At 46.3% G+C, this 22,385-nt stretch overlaps 1 protein-coding gene across 2 annotated transcripts in view; it reads right to left on the bottom strand.

Annotated features, from left to right (window-relative positions):
* The window catches only part of ZNF341 (zinc finger protein 341), a 41,325-nt gene extending 29,794 nt beyond the window's left edge, over positions 1 to 11,531 (bottom strand). The window contains exons 1-4 of one of the 2 annotated variants that reach the window (XM_061127089.1): positions 11,447 to 11,531; positions 5,035 to 5,145; positions 3,148 to 3,344; positions 27 to 176 (exon numbers count right to left, since the gene is read on the bottom strand). In XM_061127089.1, coding sequence (XP_060983072.1) covers positions 27 to 176; positions 3,148 to 3,344; positions 5,035 to 5,145; positions 11,447 to 11,477 — 489 coding nt within the window. In that variant the 5' untranslated portion in view covers positions 11,478 to 11,531. Of the gene's footprint in view, positions 1 to 26; positions 177 to 3,147; positions 3,345 to 5,034; positions 5,146 to 11,446 lie in introns of those variants that run through there. The other variant, XM_061127090.1, reaches the window with a different exon arrangement.
* Positions 11,532 to 22,385: the final 10,854 nt, after the last annotated feature.

Below are 22,385 nucleotides of genomic sequence, written 5' to 3'. Positions count from 1 at the left end.
CTGTGAGAAACTGGCCACCTCCTTACCTGCACAGGTGGGGGGCCTTGGGGCATGGGCTGGTCCAGGGACGTGAAGGCTGACATGGCGGACATGAGCACGTCATCGCTTACCAAGATGTTCCCCTGCACCAGGGTCTGGATCAGCGGGGATGGGGGCACTGTGATGTACGTGGAGATCTGGACAGTGAGAGAGAGAGAGACGGAAAGAACATGTCTGACATTCTGGAAGGAAGCAGACGGTATGGTAGAAAAGACCTGGGTTCTGGAGTCCCACAGACCTAGATTTCATCTCCACCTCTGCTACTGCTCCCTGTCACATGACCCTGGGAAAGTCACTCCACCTCTCTCAACCTGCATTTCCTCATATCAAATAAGGAGAATAAGTCACACCTCCCTGCAATGCCTATGACCTATGATCTAGCAACAATCTTTCCTGACCTCTGTCCTAGAGAAATATTCACACTTGTCCACAGGAGTCCACAAAAAAAGAGTCCTCTGCACAGCCTTGTTTCTAATAGTGAAAAACTGGAAATAACCTCGATGTCCATCAATAGGAGGCTAGATTTAAAAACATGTAATATATTCATGGATAGAATACTATAGACAGCAAGTAAGAGGTACTGAATGGAAAATTAAATTTTATAACAATATGTACATTATATATTCTCATCTTTAAAAATCCAAAACAAACAAAAAAAAATCCCAAACAATAAGTATGTGAAAATATAATAATATGCTCTCAGGTTAACAGCAAAGATGAATGGCAGACCTTATAAGAGGGTGTCAAACATGCAGTGACTTTCCCATTGTAAATGCAAAGGGTGTTTTGTTTATTTGTTGCCTTTCTTTTCTGGCATCTTAAGTCACCTGTCTATAGGACCCCAGGGGACAGCAGTAAATGAGCCCCCAATTCCAACAGAAGTCCTTGCCCTCAACCAAGCAAGGACAGCTTGGGCAGGTTAGGGACGCACCCCATGTCACCGCCAGGAAAGGCAGTGACCTGTATTTTTACAAGGTCACATGTATTAGCCTGAGGCAAAAAAAAAAAAAAAAAAAATCATTTCCATGTCCATCCAGCTTACTTAGGCAGAGGGATTTTGGTTTGCCCCTAACCAATTGATTGTATGCTAAGGTTTTCTCCATGCCCAGGACTGGAAGAATTTCCCTCTCCCCTACTGAAAATAAAAAAGGGAGTCAGGAGAGGAAGAACATCTTCTACTAAATAAACTCATAATCAAGGAGTGAGAAAAACAACTACGTTCTGTGTTAGAAGACGTCTGTGGTAACTTGAAAAGTTTCAGTGCACAGTGTCCTAGGATCTGGGGGTGGATGTGTTTATCTTGATGGCAGGAATTACGTGTATACAATGGCGGAAGATTAATGTTTTAGAGCAGCAGTCCCCAAACTTTTTGGCACTAGGGACCAGTTTCACGGAAGACAATTTTTCCACGGACTAGGTATGGAGCAGGGGTGGTGGTTTCGGATGATTCAAGAGCCTTAAATGTATTGTGCACTTTATTTCTATTATTATTACATCAGATCATCAGGCATTAGATCCTGAAAGTTGGAGACCCCTCATTTTAGAGGAAGAAAGAGACAAGAGGAAGTCAAAGGGAAATCTTTAACCCCATGACGTGGCATCCTGGGACAAGCCCGTCCCCTTTATGGGGATTCTTTAATCCTTCTGAGCTCCCATCCATGGTGTTTTTGTTCTAGAACTGTGTTCCTTACTGAGGACTCTGGAAGCTTCTCCAGATACCCCCAGCGTGGGGCATCCCCTGACCTCCAGACTTGTCTATCTGTCTGCATTTTCATCGCTTCTACTTAAAGGTCCAGTGGGCATCTCAAATTCAACATGAGCAGCTGAACTCCAAATCTCCTCTGTGTTCTCCCCACTTCAGTGAATGGCAACTCCAACTCTGGGCACACTTGCCTCCTCTTAATCTCATACCCTACATCCAATCCAGCCACTACCTCGGCCAGTTCCACTTTCAAAACATTTCTAAAGTCTCATCCCCTCTCTCTACTCCACTGCTACTATCCTGGTCAAGCCACCCACCACCGCCCACTGCTGGATTTGTACAGTAATCTCCTAATGGGTCTCTGGACTTTTCTCTTGACTCCCATCAAAATCTGTTGGGGTAAGGGTTGGGGAAAGGACAGTTAAGGAGTTTGGGATTGACATGTACACACTGCTATATTTAAAATGGACAACCAATAAGGATCTATCCTACAGCACAGGGAACTCTGCTCAGTATTATGTAACAACCTAAATGGGGAGAGAATTTGAAAAACAATAGATAAATGTATATGTAAAACTGAATCACTTTGCTGTATTGAGAGGAACACAACGTTGTTAATCAACTGTACTCCAATGTAAAATAAAAAGTTATTTCCTGAACAACAACAAAAAAATCTGTTCCCTCCAGCAGCTGCAGTGATCTAATTAAAGTATTTGTTGCCGTTGTTGTTAGTCACTCAGTCGTGTCCGACTCTTTGTGACGCCATGGACTGCAGTCCGCCAGGTTCCTCTGTCCATGGGATTCTCCAGGCAAGAATACTGGAGAGGGTTGCCATTGCCTTCTCCATAAATCAGACTATATCCCTCTCCTGCTCAAAACCCTCCCATGGCTCCCATCTCATGCAGAGTAAAAGCCACACAATTTGCCAAGGTCTCCCTATTGCGTCTCTGACCTTATCACTTCTTACCCTCCTCCTCACTCACTCAGCTCCAGCCACTCTCACCTGCTTGCTGTTCCTGGAATAAACCCAGCACACTCCTGCCTCAGGGCCTTTGCACTTGCTGATCTGCCCCCAGAATACTCTTTCCCCAAGGAGCTGCGTGACTATTTCTCCCAAGGTCTCTGCACAAATGTCACCTTTTCTCAGAGCTCATCCCATTGAGCATTACATACAAAAGGGCAAAACCTCCCAGCCCTGTCCTGGTATCCCCTCTCTGCACTTGTCCTGGGAAAAGTCCATCTCAACACATCTTTTGGGTGGTGTCTATCTTACCTTATGCCACGACGGCAGTGACCTGGTCTGTTTGTTCACTCCTGTACCCCTGGTGCCCACACAAAGCGTGACACATAGTGGGTGCTCAGAAAAGACTTGAATAGATGAATGAACAAAACGAATGAATGAATACCTGGCGATTGGGAGGAGGCGGGGCCTGCTGGATGGCTGAGGGGGCTGCCGAAGGTGTGTAGATGCTGTTGGTGGCCAGTGAGACGGTGGCCAGGGGTGGGGCACTCCCTTGGCACTGTTCCCGTTTGTGGGTCATAAACGCTGGAAGCGAGTTGAACTGCTTCTTACACTTCCCGCAGAGAAAGACATCCTCGTCATCTAAGGGTCACACCCGCAGAGTAGCGGAAGGAGAGAAATAACAAAAAAAAAAGCAAGAGAAAAGGAGAGGGCATCACAGTGAGAAATGGAGGCCCATGGCTGGACCATGAGAAAGGCAAACTAATGGCATTCCATCACTCAGCGCTTGAGGGTCAAGCATCAACTCTGTGCTTCCCATGACCTTTCAAATCACATTAGCACCTTCAGGAATATCCAGCCAGGTTCACACAGGTATCAAAAAAATCAGAAATCAGGAACTAGCAAGGTGGCTTCGCTTCAAGGTTGAGACAGTCAGAATCTTTATCCTGCCTGCATTTATTTATTCACCAGTCCCCAAATGGGCAGCATGATCACACTCCTGGGTGCCTCTCCATCCCCTGCTCCCCCTGCCAAGCTGCCTCTCCCAGAATGACTCATTCTGCAAGGCTCAGCCTAGATGTCACCTCCTCCAGGAAGCCCTCCTAAAGCAATGTTCACAGTTCCTTCCTCTGAGCAAGATTCTCATCACATTTTCCCCATCACCACCATATTTTGTAAGGGAAGGAAATATGTCTTATTCATCACCATAACTACAATATTTTCTGGGCACATAGGAGGCCTTCAGTGGATATCTGTTGAATGCATGTAAAACTAAATGAAAGATTAACTACAGTTAACACTACCCATAACTGAAGGCCCACTACAGGCTATGTACTGTGCCAAAGTTTTCAATATTCACTCTTCTTCGGAAACAATACAAATTTTAGTGAGAAACATGGCCATCTAGTTAAAGAACATATTTCCTAGACTTCTTTGCAGCTAGACATGTCATGTGACTAAATTCCAACCAATAGGATAAAAGAAGAAGTATTCTGTCTATACAACTTTCTCTTAAAAGGAAGGGGTATGACTTCCACTTCCTTCCTTCTTCCCTTCCTATTGGCTGGAGTGTGGAAATGAAAGTAGGAGGTTGGAGCAGCCATCTTGGATCCCATGCCGAGAGCAGCAGAGCCATACAAAAGAAGGGGTCTGAGTCATTGGGACGTCATACCACAGAGAAACTTTAATCTTGTACAAATTACAAGAAACTTGCATTTCTTATTTACAACAGCTAAAACTAAATCCCAAGTACCCTCACAAGATTACTGTGAGGTGAACTATTGTCCTCATTGTACATACGTAGAAACTGAGGCACAGAGAGGTTAACTCATTTGCCCAAGGTCACAGAGCCAAACTTCAGGAGCAAGGATTCAAACTAGGTGCATATCTCTCTGTCCCCAGCATGGTTCCCAAGCACTCAAAAATCTTTGTAGCATGAACAGATGAACACACAGACTCATACAGGGCTCTGAAGAAAGCCCTCTTCTTGTCTCAAGAGCCTGAGTTGTAAATTGGAGAGACTCAAGTTTAGTCTCATAGAGAGGAGGCTGAGGAACTACTTTCGGTCAAAGGCACAAACATCAGGGCTCCCAGTCATTCTCTGTCATGATCCCCACACTTACTAAGGGATTGAGGGCCAGTGGCCTCAGAGCTAAGCGGAGAAGGGTCTGAGCCTGAAGATCCAGGCTGGGAGGAAGGGGAGAGGGTTCAGACACTGGAGGAAAACCTGGGGACCAAAGTGGGCAGTTCACTCCCACACCCCCTCAGCCCCACCTGTTTTTCACAGGAAGCCCCTTACCCTTCCTGCTGATGAACCTGAGCAGATACTCACCCAGTGGCTGGATAGCAGGGGGTGCATTGACACTCTGGCCTGTTGGATCGGGAACTGCTCCTTGGCCATCCAACAACGACTGGACGGCCAAGACAGTCTGATTGTCCATTCCTGAAGAAAGAAAAGCAGTCTTTTTGGAAGGTGAATCCAGCATCCTGCTGTGACTTCACCCTTAAAAGCCAGACCCGCTGCAAGGCCCCAGTGGTAAAAGTGGTTGGCCATGCCCTGATATACATTCTCTCCTGCTTCTACTGTAACAGAACCCAAGACTTGGGGTTAGAAACACGGCCCCAGAAGAAAGATTACATTTCCCAGCCACACTTGCAGCTAGAGAATGTCTAAGTTCTAGCCAATAGGAGTTTTGGGGAAATTTTCTTAAAAGCTGCCCAGTATGAGACCTCCTTCTTTGTCCATCCTGCTTCCTAGAACAAGAAGGTGATGGTGGGAAGTCCAGCCACCATCCCAGATAATGAGGACAAGGGCCAGGCCCTAGGCACTGCAGGGCAAAAAACTGGCTAGATCCTGGGCCTCTGGGGACCTGGTAGAAGACAGCCACTGTCACAGTTGTAGGGTGCCTTTTTCTGGACTCTCACACAAGAGAAATAAACTTCTAGCCTGTTTAAGCCACTGCTAGGTTGGGTTTCTCTCTTACTCGTGGATGAATCTAATCCAAAGTGCAATAACCCCTCTGGAAATCATGTTACTGAGTCTTCCCCAACCACACCCCACAAATGCCACAAATCTGTTCGTACTTGGGCATCTCCTGTTTTCTAATGTGTGCTTATTTTTTCAGATCCTTAATAAACAGCGTAATCTGGATTGGGGTCGGGGCTGGGGGCGGTTCTTGAGAAGCTGACTACATTTACGTTCTCCAATCAGCTCTCACTGTTGCGGTTCTCAGTAGTACACTGTCCAGCGTGTCACCAGCTGAAGGACAGGCCTCCTCACACCTAAGTGGCCCCCAAGGCACACTGCCTCCCTCCCAAATAACCCAGAGGGCTGCCTCTTTCTTTGCGTCCTCACAGTCAACCTCTCAGCTCTGACCTGGACACCTACCCCAGCCCCTAAAAACCGTTTGATCCTGTGGTCAGACTGAATCCATACTTATCCCTGTGACGGTATGAGCTGTGCACCTCCTGAGGCCAGCCTTCTCTCCATCCTCTCCGGCTCCTTCATAAGCCACTCTCTATCAACTGGCCCCTCTCACACTATGCCCACAACCTCTCCTTCTCATCAGCGGCTACACACATTCAGGTCTCTCTAGATAGCCTCCTTCGAACCCATGTTCTCATCTCTCTTTCCTTCAACATCAAGCATCCAGTGAGAGTTGTCTACACCCTCCATCTCCCCTGGCCCCTTTGCAATCCTCCTCCACCCACTCCAGTGGGGCTTAAGCCCCCATCATTCCACCAGAATCACCAAAGAGCACCCGGCAGCATTGGACGTTCCTTCTTGAAACACCCCCTTCTAAGGCTCCAGGGCGCCAGCTTCCTGGGTCTTCTCCCATCTTTCCACTTGCTACTTCGCTTCCCCCTTCACTTTCTTCTCCTGTCCGTCTCCTAAATATTTCTGTTTTGAACGGTTCCTTCTGTCTGGCTCTCTCTCGCCTCTCACTCGTCCACTCTCCCTGAGAATCCTCACTCACCCTCATCTAGTTCTCCCTATTATCTTGAGTGTCAAACCATTCTGGGGTCCATCCTTCCCAGAATGAGGTTCAGTAAATCTTCTATCATGATGCAAAACTGCACATCAGCATTTGTGTGCAAACCTGTACCTGAACGTTTATAGTGGTTTTATTCATCACAGTAAAAAACTGGAAACAAGTTAGATGTCCTTCAGTGGGTGAATAGTTAAACAAACTGCAGTTCATCCACACTACAGAGCACCGCTCTGTAATAAAAAGGGGCAAACTATTGATATAAGCAACAACTTGGATGAATCCCAGGGAATTACAACGTGTGAAAAAAGCCATTCTCAGAGGTTATATACTTTATGATTTTAATTACATGACATTCTTGAAATGACAGTATTTTAGAAATGGAGATATATGTATAATCATGGCTGATCTGTGTTGTCACATGGCAGAAACCAACACAACATTATAAAGCAGTTTCCCCCCAATTTAAAAAAGAAAGAAATGGAGAAAAAAGAACAACAGATCAGGGTGCCAGACATGGGGGATGAGGAGCAGGGGAAGAGGTGGATGTGGCTATAAAAAGAGCAACATCTTGCCGTGAAAGGATGGCTCTGTAGAGCCACTGGTTGTAATATTATAGAACAGCTTTACAGGATGTTACATCGAGGGAAATGAGGTAAAGGATAGACAGAATCTCCTGGTATTATTTCTACATCTGCATGTGAAGCTACAGAAACAAAAGGATTTCAAAATAAAAAGTTTAATTAAAAAAAATACTGTCTGCGACTTCTCTGGTGGACCAGAGGTTAAGAATCCGCCTCCCAATACAGGGGATGTGGGTTCAATCCCAGGTTGGGGAACTAACATCCCACAGGCTGCAACTAGAGAAGTCCACACATTGCAATGAAGATCCATGTAGCCAAAATTAAATAAATGAAATGAAAAATACTGCCTGTCAAAACTGTGGAGACAATAAAAAGATCAGTGGTTGCCAGGGGGTGGGGGGGAGGGATGAAAAGGCAGAACACAGAGAATTTTTAGCGCAGTGAAAACATTCTATACGCTAATATAATAATGGTGGCTATATGTCATTATAGAGTCGTGCAGTAGAATGTACAACATGAAGAATGAAACTTAAGATAAATGATGGGGACTTCCCTGGTGGTCCAGTGGATAAGAATCTGCTTGCCAATGTAGGGGACACGGGTTCAATCCCTGGTCTGGGAAGATTCCACATGCCAAGGGGAAACTAAGCCTGTGGGCCACAACTACTGAGCTTGAGCTCTAGAGGCCATGAGCCACAACTACTGAAGCCAGAGCACCTAGAGCCTGTGCTGGCAACAAGAGAAGCCAACACGATAAGACGACTGTGCACCACAACAAAGACTAGCCCCCACTCGCCACAACTAGAGAAAGCCCACCTGCAGCAATGAAGACCCAGCAGAACCAAAAATAAATAAATAAATAAATAATATAATATAAATAAAATAAATAATTTTAAAAATATATATAAATGATGGACTATGAGTGCTTATGATGCATCAGTGCAGGTTCACTCTTGGTAACAACTGTACCACTCTGGTGAGTTATGTTGATTAAAGGGGAGGTTATGCATGTGTAAGATCAAAGGAAGTCTCTGCATCTTCTTTTCAACTGTGTAAACGTAAAAGTGCCCTAAAAAAATTAACTGCTTGATAAAAATGCTGCCTATCTATGCCTCTATAACTCATGCTTTCGAACTGTGGTGCTGGAGAAGACTCTTGAGAGTCCCTTGGACAGCAAGGAGATCAAATGAGTCAATCCTAAAGGAAATCAACCCTGAATATGCATTGGAAGGATTGATGCTGAAGCTGAAGCTTCAATACTATGGCCACTTGATGCGAAGAGCCGACTCATTAGAAAAGACCCTGATGCTGGGAAAGACTGAGGGCAGGAGAGGAAGAGGGCAACAGAGGATGAGCTGGTTGGATGGCATTACTGACTTAATGGACATGAGTTTAAACAAACTTCAGAAGATACTGAAGGAAATGGAAGCCTGGTGTGCTGCAGTCCATGGGATTGCAAAGAGTCAGACACAACTTAGCAACTGAAGAACAACAAATCTAAAACTCAAACTAAATGTGTGGTTCCTCACCCCTGTCTGTTCCTCTCCTAGTAATCCTCATCAGTAAGAATAGGGTACCACTGCGTACCCTGTCAAAGCCCCTGGGACAACCCCTGATTCTTTCCTTAACCAATCTCCCTTCCCACCTTGATTTCTAGCCCTTCAGGAAGTCTAGCCTCGTCTGTCTCCTAAAGATCTCTCAGATCCACTTTCTCTCCATCCCCACATCCGTCCTTGGGGCCCAGGCCACCATCAGTTCTCAGCAGGACGGCCAGAGTGGCCTCAGCTCCCTGCTGCCGCTCCGGCCCCTCCTGTCTGTTCTCAGCGCAGCCAGGGTGAACTTTATAAAACATACATTAGCTTGTGCAGCCCCCTGCTGAAAACCCCTTCTTAGCTCGACACTGATGCCAAGATTAAGTTCAGAAGCATCATCTCTAGCTGCTCACATGAACTTCTGTGAACCCCAGACCTCTCTTACCCCAAGGTTTTTTGGAAATGCAGTTCCCACTGCCTGGGTCACCTCTGGATCCCCACAGTTCTGCTGCCCTTCTCCAACCCCAGCACAATCACACAGTCCAAGGAACTGACTTTTCCTTTACTTTCTTCATTATTCAGTACACAGACACAAACAGGACTTCCCTGGTGGTCCAGTGGTTAAGAATCCACCTGCCAATGCAGGGGACACAGGTTCAACCCCTGGTCTGGGAAGATTCCATATGCCCTGGAGCAGCTAAGTTGGTAAGCCACAGCTACTGAGACCTAGAGCTGCACCTACTGAAGCCTGAACACCCTAGAGCCTGTGCTCTGCAACAAGAGAAACCACGGCAACGAGAAGCTTGTGCACCACAACTAGAGTAGCCCCTGCTTGCTGCACCAGGAGAAAGCCTGTGCAGCAACAAAGACCCAGCGCAAAAGTAAAGTAATAGATAACAAAAGCAAAAGCAAAATTATTTTTTTAAAAACACACAGATTCTTGTAGTGAAAATTCAAATACTGAGAGAGTCCATGAACCTAGAGAGGAAGTAGACTTCACCTTATCCTATTGGCCTCTCATCCACTGACTTGGCCCTCCCATCACAGCACTGAAGGCCAGCTGAGGTTGTCCTCTTTTACTGCTTACCTTTTCTATAATTATATAATTTCTGGGTCCCTCACCAACAAGTATTCCTAAAACTTAGCCTTTAGGGAGGTTTCTGGGTCTGATCCGCCAAAAGTTAAAAGACACGTGACTGAGACTTCCTGAGGAGTTGTAGGGCTCAAAGCCTCAGCCACACACCACGAGTCCAGCCTACTTTCAGTCTGCACTCTGATTATGTGTGTGCTCATTGGATTCCTCTAAGAGCATTCTTGGGTCTGTATCACCCCTGCATCAACTCTGTGCCCCAGCTCTGCGTTCTCTAAGACTTCCTTTCCAGCTCCCAGCAAGTGCACATGGAAGTCCTCTACCCTTGTGCTGTGTGGAGTCGCTCAGCCGTGGCTGATTCTTTGCAACCCCATGGACTGTAGCCTGCCAGGTTCCTCTGTCCATGGAGAGTCTCCAGGCAAGAATATCGGAGTACGTTGCCATGTCTTCCTCCAGGGGATCTTCCCAGCCTAGGGATTGAACCCAGGTCTCCCTCATTCCAAGTGGCTTCTTTACGATCTGAGACCTCTGCCTTTGCATGGCTCCAAAGCTCACAATGGCCAGAGCCTGAGGGCCATTCACGTACTAGGATCTGACATAGCACAGGATAACCAGCAGGTGCCCAGTGTTTGCTGGTTTGGGTCTGGGAACCTGGTAGCCCGGCCAACCACACCGTTGGCACCCATCCTTTCTTAGTCTGGGTTTTTAAGACCTTGCACCCCAGAACAGTACACAAAGTAGGCACCCAGTGTTTGCTGGTGTTGGGTGGCATCAATCCTTTCCTGGTCCGAATTAGAGACACTACGCCAAAGCACAAAGCGCACAGTTGGTGCTCAAAGCAACTTCTTCATGGGCTTCCCTAATGGCTCAGTCGGTAAAGAATCTGCCCACAATGTGGGCGATCCAGATTAGATCCCCCCTGGGTGGGGAAGATCCCCTGGAGAAGGGTATTAGCAACGCACTCCAGTATTCTTGCCAGGAGAATCCCCACCATGTTCCCACTGGGTGCAACCCTTCCCAGGCCTCGCATCCGCCGGGCAGCCTAGCTCACCCAGCAGTTCCAGGCCGGTTGCACCCCACCCCCGGCTGTTCCCTCCAGCGAGCCCTGGGCCCTGGGCCCTGGGCCCTGGCGGCTGCAGCTGTTCCGGTCCGGGACGCCCTCCCTGCAGGCGCCAGCCCTCCCCGGCTGTTCCGGTCTCGGTGCTCCCCCCGCCGGGCTTTCCCTCTCCCGCTGTTCTTGTCCCGTGGCCCCCCACCCCGCTGGGCCTCGGCTCCCACGGCTGTTCCATTCCCGAGACCCCCCCACCACCACCACCAGCACCACTGAGCCTCAACTCCGCGGCTGTTCAGGCCCCTCGGTCCCCCACCCCCGCCCAGGCCTCGGCTCCCGCGGCTGTTCCCGTCCGTGCCCCTCCCGCTCCGCGGCTGTTCCGGTCCCGGTGCCCTCCGCCCCGCGGCCGCCACGCGCCCTGGGCCCGGCGCGGCGGGTTCGCGGCGGGAGGGGGCACAGTGCGGAACAGCCGCCTCCCCCGGCCCCGCCGCCGCTCACCCTCCAGGGCCTCGAAGATAGTCTGCGCCATTTTGGAGCCGCTGCTGCTGCTGAAGCCCGAAGCCGGGCTACGCAAGCATTGTGGGAGCGGCGGCGGCGGCGGCGGCATCGGATCCGCCAGGGGGCGCCCGGGAGCCGCCGCCGAGCCCCCTCACTATCCCGGAAAGCAGGGAATGACCCGTGGGACCCCCCAGGATACCAGGACTCTCCCAGCCCCGCCTTGATGACCCTGTCAGCGGCGCACATGGAGTCTTATCCCGGCCTCACTTGATCCCTCCACTCCCATCTCTGCCGCAGAGAGGCATCACCAAACCTTGTTTTCTGGAACCTTCCCCGCCCCCGACTGTCTCCCAGCTCTCCTAACACAGACCTCTGTCCCACTGCGTGCCACCTCACAACTCTGCAACATGAACCACCTCTGTCCCACTGCGTGCCACCTCACAACTCTGCAACATGAACCACCTCTGTCCCACTGCGTGCCACCTCACAACTCTGCAACATGAACCACCTCTGTCCCACTGCGTGCCACCTCACAACTCTGCAACATGAACCACCTCTGTCCCACTGCGTGCCACCTCACAACTCTGCAACATGAACCACCTCTGTCCCACTGCGTGCCACCTCACAACTCTGCAACATGAACCACCTCTGTCCCACTGCGTGCCACCTCACAACTCTGCAACATGAACCACCTCTGTCCCACTGCGTGCCACCTCACAACTCTGCAACATGAACCAAACACTTCCACAGTACACGGTATCCCCACCTTTGCAACACCAACCCCTATTCCTATCCCATCTGGACCACCCAACTTGGTTGCAAGTGTCACACGAGTGTATGCTCCTCGGTTCTTTGTCTCGTCACAACAAAGATTTGGAGTGACGGACATTAAAGCCCCTTGGCGGGTCACAGCTCTCAGAGGACAGACGGTGTTACAGCTCTTAAATAAATCACTGTTACAGCTCAGTGTTACAGCTCTATTTATTTGGCTAATAGCAGGAAAATCCATCTTTGAGGCGTGAGGGCACGTGGACCCAAAGACACGAAGAGAAGAGTGCTCCATTGCGCGGGAGAGAGAGAGAGAGCAGAGAGAGAGAGCTCCTCTTTTTATGTTTCTCTGTCCCTGAGCCTGTCTTATGTAAATTGGGCCAGCCAGGAGTGTTGTTTGTTTTACCTGAGGTTCTCACTCCAGTCCTCGGACCTTCCTTTGTTGTATTTTCGCAGGCTTTCCCTTCCAGATCTTTTAACCACTGCCATTTTGGACTCTTTTTCCCTATTCTAACTACCTAACACAAGGACCCCTATCTCCACCTAATACCTGGACTACTGCCCAACTGTGCAACATGGAGTCCCGTCCCTTGTCATAGACTTCTCATTCCCCCTCCCACACTAACCACTATCTCTACATACTGGGAGCCACTGGCCTCTCCCCACATGAATCTCCTCTGTACCTGGTCTTAATCCCCCATCACCTCAGAGATTCCTCTTGACTGATACATAGCACCTCACTTCCACTTTTTGGGAACCTCCATTTCCTCTTCACATGGGCCTCCATCCCTGCCTCTGGAGGACCCATTTCTGTTATATAAACCCCCAATACCCACCTCAGCAACCCTCCCAGGCCAACCTTACAGGAAACCCATCCTAGTCTCCCAGGGAATCCTCCTGCCTCCTTTGGATCCCCCATCACACACAGACCTCGCTCTCTCTCATCTTCCTTTATGTTCCATCAGCCCCTTCTTGGGGACTTAGTATGTACCAAGTTCTCCAATACTTTGGCCACCTGATGTGAAGAACTGACTCATGGGAAAAGACCCTGATGCTGGGGAAAGATTGAAGGCGGGAGGAGAAGGGGACAACAGAGGATGAGGTGGTTGGATGCCATCACCGACTCAATGGACATGAGTTTGAGTAAACTACTGGAGTTGGTGATGGACAGGGAGGCCTGGCATGCTGCAGTCCACGGGGTTGCAAAGAGTCAGACAGGACTGAGCAACTGAACTGAAGTTCTATAACAGCTCTGGGAATACAGTGGTCCTTTCCTTTGAAGCTGGTGGAGGGGGTACAAACAGAGATTAAACCTTTTAAAAGATTATTTAATTACAAGGTGTGATGTAGTTTCAAAGAAGTATACTTGGGTCACAAGGAAAAGCTGGGGTGTGCTTGGGAGGGAGGGGGGAACCACGGAAGTGGCCAAGAATCATGATCTCTCTCCCATGGGATTTCCCTGGTGGTCTAGAGGTTAAGAATGCACCTGCCAACGAGGGGAACACAGGTTCAATCCCTGGTTTAGGAAGATTCTACATATCAAGGAGCAACAAAGACCCTGCACCACAACTGCTGAGTCTGTGCTCTGGAGCCTGTGAGCCACAGCTTCTGAGCCCCCTTGCCCTAGAGCCTGTGCTGCGCAACAAGACACCACAATGAGAAGCCCTCGCGGGACAAGTAGAGAGTAATCCCTGCTCACCGCAACTGCAGAAAGCCCGCACATAGTGACGAAGCCCCAGAGCGGCCAAAAATTAATTTAAAAAACGATCTATCCCATGAACATAGTCATATGTTCCTACAAGTGGACTACCATAGAGTTGACTCTAAACATTCTCCTTGTTTTTTCTTAAATACCTATGTTAGCCTCATCCAAAGTAATGATCACAAAAATTACAGTTTTCATTTTCTTATATTGTTGTTGTTCAGTCGTTAAGTCATGTCTGATTCTTTGTGACCCCATGGACTGCAGCATGCCAGACTTCCCTGTCCTTCACTATCTCCTGGAGTTTGCTCAACTCATGTCCATTAAGTCGGTGATGCCATCCAACCATCTCATCCTCTGTCGCCCCCTTCTTCTCCTGCCCTCAGTCTTTCCCAGGTTCAGGGTCTTTTCCAATGTGTCAGCTCTTCGCTTTGGGTGGCCAAAGTATAGAAGCTTCAGCTTCAGTATCAGTCCTTCCAATGAATATTCAGGGTTGATTTCCTTTAGGATTGGTTTGATCTCCTTGCAGTTCAAGGGACTCTCAAGAGCTTTCTCCAACACCACAGTTCGAGAGCATTAGTTCTTCGGCGCTCAGCCTTCTTTATGGTCCAACTCTCACATCTATACATGACTACTGGAAAAACCATAGCTTTGACTAGATGGACCTTTGTCAGCAAAGTAGCCTCTGCTTTTTAATATGCTGTCTAGGTTTGTTATAGCTTTCCTTCCAAGGAGCAAGTGTCTTTTAATTTCATGGCTGCAGTCACCACGCACAGTGATGGGACTGGATGCCATGATCTTAGTTTTATGAATGTTGAGTTTTAAGCCAGCTTTTTCACTCTTCTCTTTCACCTTCATCACTAAGTATATAACTCCTAAAATTAAAAATATATAATCCGCTCAAAGCACCACTGTCATAGGACATTGTTTTACTGTTCCTGATAAATTACCTCAAAGATCCTCTGTCTAAAGGCCCATGTCTACCATGCACTTCCCATCCTGTTCTGAATGCTGCTCCCCACCCACCACCACCAACACCCTTCCCCATCCTATTTCCTCCTTGTACACTGGCTCTGAGCAACTGTCCCCACAGAGACTCCTTGCCCCTCCTCTTTTCCTGGGAACCTTAGAGACCCACGGCCCACCTTAAGCCCTAAACCCCCGTTCTCATTGCCTCTCTGGCAAAAGTAAGGCCAGGCTTCCCTCCTCCCTGTCTTCTTTTAACATCCCCCTTGATCCAATGGCCACATATCCTCATTATCTCTTCTCAATGAGTTTCTCAATATAACTGTTTGTTTTTTCTTTTTAAATTATTCAAGTAATGAATTAATACATTCACATTCATGTAATTAGCTCATAAATATGTATTGAGGGACTTCCCTGGTAGTCCAGTGGTTGAAACTCCATGTTTCCAATGCAGGGGGCTTGGGTTCGATCCCTGGTCTAGGAACTAAGATCCCACGTGCCACAAGGCAAAAAAAAAAAAAAAAAATAGAATTGAGGACCTATTGTAGACTAGACACCATTCTAGATGCTAGGGACACAACCATAAATGAAAAGACCAAAATCCTTGCCTTCATGTGCTGGGAGCCGGCACATGAGATCCCACCCATGACAAGGTCATGAGGGAGAAAACCTGACAGGCAAGGCAGATCAGGTTTTCAGGGGTTTCGAAAAGGCCAGCTCACGAGATCCCACCCATAACAAGGTCACGAGGAGAAAGCCTGACAGGCAAGGCAGATCAGGTTTTCAGGGATTTCGAAAAGCTGCCCCCAGCTCTCACCTCAAAGATGATATCTGTCTTTCTGACGCCTGCCTCAATAAACTACTCCCTAATTTCTGTGACACAGGCAGAAGGCCTTCCCCGATCTCTTTCCAAATAAGAATCAGTTTAGAACTTTAACCAATAAGTTTCCCAGGTGGTGGTATTTTATGAGATTATCCAGGGTGAAAGGAGTGTTTTAATTTAAACTCCTTTGCTGGTATTTTAGTTTGATTGGCAAATGCATTTATGCCCTTGGTACTAATATGCATGATTGCTTATAATACCCTAATCATAAAATAACATAAAGAACCTGATCACATTAAGGCCCTAATAGACATAGAGCCCTTCAGGGGGTGAGGAAGTCCTATTAGAAAACACAAGAAAAATTATTCTAAAGGTGGTTATTGGGTTGACGTTTGCTTGCTGTGTTTTGCTTGCTGTATTTTTGCTTTTAATGTGCTAAGGTTGTGTTACAGAAACCATTGTTAATATAGTTAAAGATCTAGAGAAATAAGAACTTAGCCCTAGTGTGGTAACAATGAAATGGTTGTTAATCGTCGGCCGGGAGTGCTAGGCAGAAGCTGCCTCACCAAAGTCGCAGAGTCAGTGTGCGGTAAACTTCTTAGATAAACGCAACTGACAACTTCTGCAGAAGGATTAATTTTTGTATTAACAAGGTTATACTTCTACTCTGTACTGTTGCCCTGTGAGACTGCTACCTTTCAGTTAAGGTCACCATAGAAACGGAAAATAGGTTTACATTCACCTGACTTGCATAAAATGTTAATAGGCCCCAAGGCCAGAAGATAATGTACAAGACCCTCATAAACAAAGAAGTATGCAGAAAACACCCTGGTTTGGTGAAGAACAAACTGATGTAATGTTAAACTATCTTCCCCTTAGAAATGTACTAATTTAGGGTATAAAAGCCACGGTAAAAAATAAAGCATTGCCAGACTCTGCCAGACCCTGCAAACACCCTTGTCTGGTCATTCTCTCTCTCTCTCTCTCTCCCTTGCAGACTTGGCCCTATCAAGGCTGGTCTCACGTGTCTTCTCTCTCTCTCTCGCCGACGCCGTTCATCCTGAGGGTATCCCCTGGATCCTGCCGAGGCTGGACCCTGGCATTCATGGAGTTGTAGTCCAGTCCAGCAGGTGAAATGGGCTATAACCAAGGAAGGAAAAAAGAGACAGAGACATGTCTGTCTGTCTCCCAGAAAAATTTTTTTTCTGGGAAGAGAGGAAGCAACTTTAGACAGAATGGTCAGGGAAGGCCTCCCTGGGGAGGTGAATCTGAGAAATGAGATGGAGTCAGATGGAGAATAGGGAACAAAACAGCAGAGCTTATTAACTTCAGCATCTTGGGCAAGTGCAAAGGCTCTGATGCCAAAATGAAAGGAAGACAAGGACTATAAAGGGAGGATTGAGGATGATAAATGATACATGGATACTGGAGGATGAGGTTGACAAGATGGAGAGGGTCGCTGTGAGGTTGTGGGTTTTTTTTTTTTTTTTTTTTTTTAAGGGCTAAACTATAATTTATTTCTCTGGCTGTAATGCTCTCACTAATTCAATTATAAGTCAAAATGACGTGTCTTAGAATTACATTAGGTTACTTGTGAAAACTTTGCAACCGCTAAAGGCCTAACATCCAGATATATTCACATTAAGTACAGAGATGTGGGCTTTGATTAAAGTTTCTTGAGTAAAAAAAAAAGTTTCTTGAGTAGAAAGAGAAAATAATTTATGCTACTTTTTTTACATTGTTTACTGCTTTTACTTTACATAGTACATCATTGGTCTTGCAGAAATATAACCATGAAGAGCTCTGGTCTTCATATAGGATACTGAGCTGTTCTGCATCAAATGTCCTCCATCCAGGAAATTCTCTAAGTATTTTCCCCCTCCTTTTCAATAATGATGTCTATTATTATGTATTTATTCATCCCTTACTCTGGATCAGACACTGTTTCAGAGGGTTTGGATTTTATTCAGAGGGTGTGGTGATGGATTAAATGATTCCCCTCAGATAGACCTTGGATATTTCTCATGTACAGGCAGTCCTTGACCTGCAGTGGTTCAACTTACAATTTTTCAACTTTATAATGGTGTGAAAGTGATATGCATTCAGTAGAAAAACTTTGAATTTTGATCTTTCCCCAGGCTAGTGATCTGTTATGATGCTGGGCAGCAGTAGCGAGGCACAGGTCCCAGTCAACTGTGCAGTCAAAAGTCTGAACAGTCAATACACTTACAAACATTCCATATAAGTGTCTGAGAACGTTTAAGGTAGGCTACGCTTACCTATTCATTAGGTTAGGTGTATTTCAACTTAATGATATTTTCAACCATCAGTGGGTTTATCTGGACATAACCCCATTGTAGAGCCGACCCACTGGAAAAGATCCCGATGCTGCGAAACACTGAAGGCAGGAGGAGAGGGGACGACAGAGGATGAGATGGTTGGATGGCATCACCAACACAATGGACATGAGTTTGAGCAAACTCTGGGAGATGGTGAAGGACAGGAAAACCTGGTGTGCTGTAGTCCACAGGGTCGCAAAGAGTTGGACACGACAGAGTGACTGAACAACAACAACCCCATTGCAAGTCAAGGAAGGACTGTATTTCGATACATCTAGGTGTATATACACATTTTTATCTGCTCTTCAGGCCTTTGCACATGCGGGTCTCTCTTACTAAAATGCTATTCTCTACCGATACCCCATCATGTGATATTCTTCAGCCATTGGAAGTTCCCCTTTTCTGTATCTCCTCAATAGAGAGCTCTCTGAGCAGGAGAATGCTTCATCCTTCTGGGTGGATGGAGGCAAACATCAAAGCTTGGGACAGAGGCAACCTGGGAAATGCTTGTTGACTGACTACTTGACTGATGGAACAACTGAATGAGCTTTCAGGGATATAGAACCCTACCTCCAGCAGGCTCTCCAGGCAGGCTTCCCCCTGCTTCAGACTTCTCACACACCTCCATCTCTTCCTCAACCAAAATCTATCAATCCTATGTCACCTTCCCTTAGGGCCAGCAGGTTACCACTGAACTGAATCTGGTCACAGTTCAGAGACTCCTGAGTTAAGTAACATAGCTATTCCAGGGATGGAGCGAAGCAGGGAGGAGGAAAAGTCTGGAAAACATCCAGTATTCCCTTCCACACTAAGTGCACCAGCGGCCCCAGAAAAGAGAACTTCTTCACAGTGAGGGGAGAAATCATGAGCAGCTTAAACCAGACTCCCAGACTTAAGGGGAAGAAACTAAGGACACACAAAGCAAAGCTTGACACTGACATCATGTTAGGTGTAGGAAAGAGGCAGCTAAGCATGATGGTGGTTATGGCATGAACTGTGTTTCCCCACCCCAATTCAAATGTTGATAGCTTAATCCCTACTACAAAGTCCGTTTGAATACAGGGCCTTTGAAGAGGTAATTAAGGTTAAGTGAGAACACAACTTAGCAACTGAGCATGCACAGGTCATACAGGAGAACCCTAATTCAATATGACTGATGTCCTTAAAAGAAGAGGAGAGTCATGTGTCTCAGCATACAAAGACTGAGAAGTGACAACAGTAAGAAGGCAACCATCTGTAAGCCAAGGAGTTCAGTTCAGTTCAGTCGCTCAGTCCGACTCTTTGCAACCCTATGGACTGCAGCTTGCCAGGCTTCCCTGTGCATCACCAATTCCTGAAGCTTGCTCAAACTCATGTCCATCAAGCTGGTGATGTCATCCAACCATCTCATCCTCTGTTGTTGCCTTCTCCTCCTGCCTTCAATCTTTCCCAGCATCAGGGTCTTTTCCAACGAGTTGGTTCTTTACATCAAATGGCCAAAGTATTGGAGTTTTAGCTTCAGCATCAATCCTTCCAATGAATATTCAGGACTGATTTCTTTTAGGATTGACTGGTTTGATCTCCTTGAAGTCCCAGGGACTCTCAAGAGTCTTCTCCAACACCACAGTTCAAAAGCATCAATTCTTTGGTGCTCAGCTCTCTTTGGAGTCTAACTCTCACATCCATATGTGACTACTGGAAAAACCATAGCTTTGACTAGACGGACCTTTGTCGGCAATGTAATGTCTATGCTTTTTAATATGCTGTCTAGGTTGTCATAGCTTTTCTTCCAAGGAGCAAGTGTCTTTTAATTTCATGGCTGCAGTCACCATCTGCAGTGATTTTGGAGTCCAAAAAATAAAGTCTCTCACTGTTTCCATTGTTTCCCCATTTATTTGCCATGAAATGATGGGACTGGATGCCATGATCTTAGTATTTTGAATGTTGCATTTTAGGCCAGGTTTTTCACTTTCCTCTCTCACTTTCATCAAGAGGCTCTTTAGTTCTTCTTTGCTTTCTGTCATAAGGATGGTGTCATCTGCATTTCTGAGGTTATTGATATTTCTCCCGGCAATCTTGATTCCAGCTTGTGTTTCATCCAGCCCATCATTTTGCATGATGTACTCTGCATAGACATTAAATAAGCAGGGTGACAATATGCAGCTGTGATGTACTCCTTTGCCAATTTGGAATCAGTCTGTTGTTCTATGTCCGGTTCTAACTGTTGCTTCTTGACGTGCATACACGTTTCTCAAGAGACAGGTAAGGTGGTCTGGTATTCCCATCTCTTGAAGAATTTTCCACAATTTGTTGTGATCTACACAGTTAAAGGCTTTGGCATAATCAATAAAGCAGAAGTAGATGTTTTTCTGGAATTCTCTTGCTTTTTTGATGATCCAATGGATGTTAGCAATTTGATCTCTGGTTCCTCTACCTTTTCTAAATCCAGCTTGAACATCTGGAAGTGCATAGTTCACGTACTGTTGAAGCCTGGCTTCAAGAAGAATTTTGAGCATTACTTTGCTATCGTGTGAGATGAGTGCAATTGTGCAGTAGTTTGAACATTCTTTGGCATTGCCTTTCTTTGGGATTGGAATGAAAACGGACCTTTTCCAGTCCTGCAGCCACTGCTGAATTTTCCAAATTTGCTGGCATACTGAATTCAGTCAAGGAAAGAGGCCTCAAAAGAAAGGAAATCTACAGACACCTTGATCTTGGACTTGTAGCCTCCAAATTTGTGATAAAACAAATGTCTCTTGTTGAAGTCACCCAGTTCATGGTATTTTGTTATGGAAGCCCTAGCAAACTAATACAGCAGGTAAGATCAAAAAATGGAGTAAGGGGCTGGATTCCAATCATTTATTTGCTAAATCATTTTAAGCAAGTTACTTTGTTTCTCTGTTTCAGTTCCCATAATTAGATGAGAATGAATTGGTTAATAAAGCCCTTAGGAAATAACTCCTGACATACAGCAAATAATCTGTAGGTGCTCATTAAATAAATAAGTTTAATTTCACGGGTCAAAGGTGCAGAAATAGGTCAAACCCTGAGGAACTCAGAGTTACATGCCAAAAAATTGTCACCAGGCAATGATTAAGTGTCCTCATATGACAACTCCTTACCCCAGCCTCCCTGATGGCAGAAACTTACTTACTTTCTCTGTGAGAAAGGGCCTAGCAAAAGAGAGCACTCAGGAAGAACTTGCTGGACCAAATAGCCAGCCAAATATCATCTCCTGTTGCTGGGCCATGTGTCAGAGATCAGTGGCTGATTCTTCATGGGAGTAGCAGGTGATATTTATAGAAGTCCTGTTTGGTTCCTTTCCAAATTTTCTGTTTTTTAAAAAATTAATTTTCTGCTTCCTGTAGCTATTATCTAACTTTAAATCTTGTGTGCAAAAGTTTTTAAAACCTGTCTCTGAATTATAATACCTGAAGTCTGTGTTGATCTATTCCTCCCATATGTTGTATTTGTTTTTTCTTCATGAAGTCTTGGGATCCTGGTTATCTCTGACTGTGTGCTGGTGTCACCTTGAAAAATTATTTGTAGTGGTTCCCTGAAGGCAAAGATAAATGTGCCCTCTTCAGAAAGACTTCCAATTTGCTTTCGTCCAATGTTTGGGGGCATTACCTATCACTTCCAGTGATAATTAGGGGCAATCTAGTTATCACTTCAAATTGGGTTCCCAGTTCATGGCTTGAGAATTCTTGGGCTACCAGACTCTATTCCCTGGGACACAAAAGTACTCCTCAATGTTTTCAACTCCCTAAAGAATGATTTTTAAAATATTCCCTGCTCCTTTTCCTTCAACTGTTCTGCTCAGGAATTTCCCTGGTGGTCTGGGGGCTAAGACTCTGCACTCCTATTGTAGGGGGCCCAGTCTTTGGGGAACTAGTTCCCACATGCCACAACTAAGAGTTTGCATGCTGCAATTGATAAAGATCCAGCAAGTCACAACTAAAAGATTCCACATGCTGCATTGAAGACTGACGATCCTGTGTGCTGCAAGTAAGCCTGGCACAGCCAAAATAAATGAAAACAATTAATATTAAAAATTAAGCCCGTTTTGCTCAGTATCAAGGAAACCTTTTCTTAACTCCCTTCGGGTTGATGGTATAGGATGTGCAGCAGGTTCATATCACATTAAACGCAAGGGTGAAACCTTTAAGCCTAATATGAGGAGATCCTTCTGTTAGGCTCCCCACTTCGGACAGGCCCTGGACTTTTATTTTTGTCCCTCTTGCCCTATGTGGCTAATTAACTGAAATCCACAGGTTCAACATTGGCAAAAACCCTCAAGTCATAATAGCTTTCATGCTCCAATATTCCAATCTTCCTGTTAAATATCTGGTTACCAGCTTT

The sequence above is a fragment of the Dama dama genome, chromosome 23, assembly GCF_033118175.1.
Source record: "Dama dama isolate Ldn47 chromosome 23, ASM3311817v1, whole genome shotgun sequence".
In the NCBI taxonomy this organism is placed as follows: domain Eukaryota; kingdom Metazoa; phylum Chordata; class Mammalia; order Artiodactyla; family Cervidae; genus Dama; species Dama dama.
Note: the sequence above shows the minus strand (reverse complement) of the source record. Positions and strands in the feature narration are given on the sequence as shown.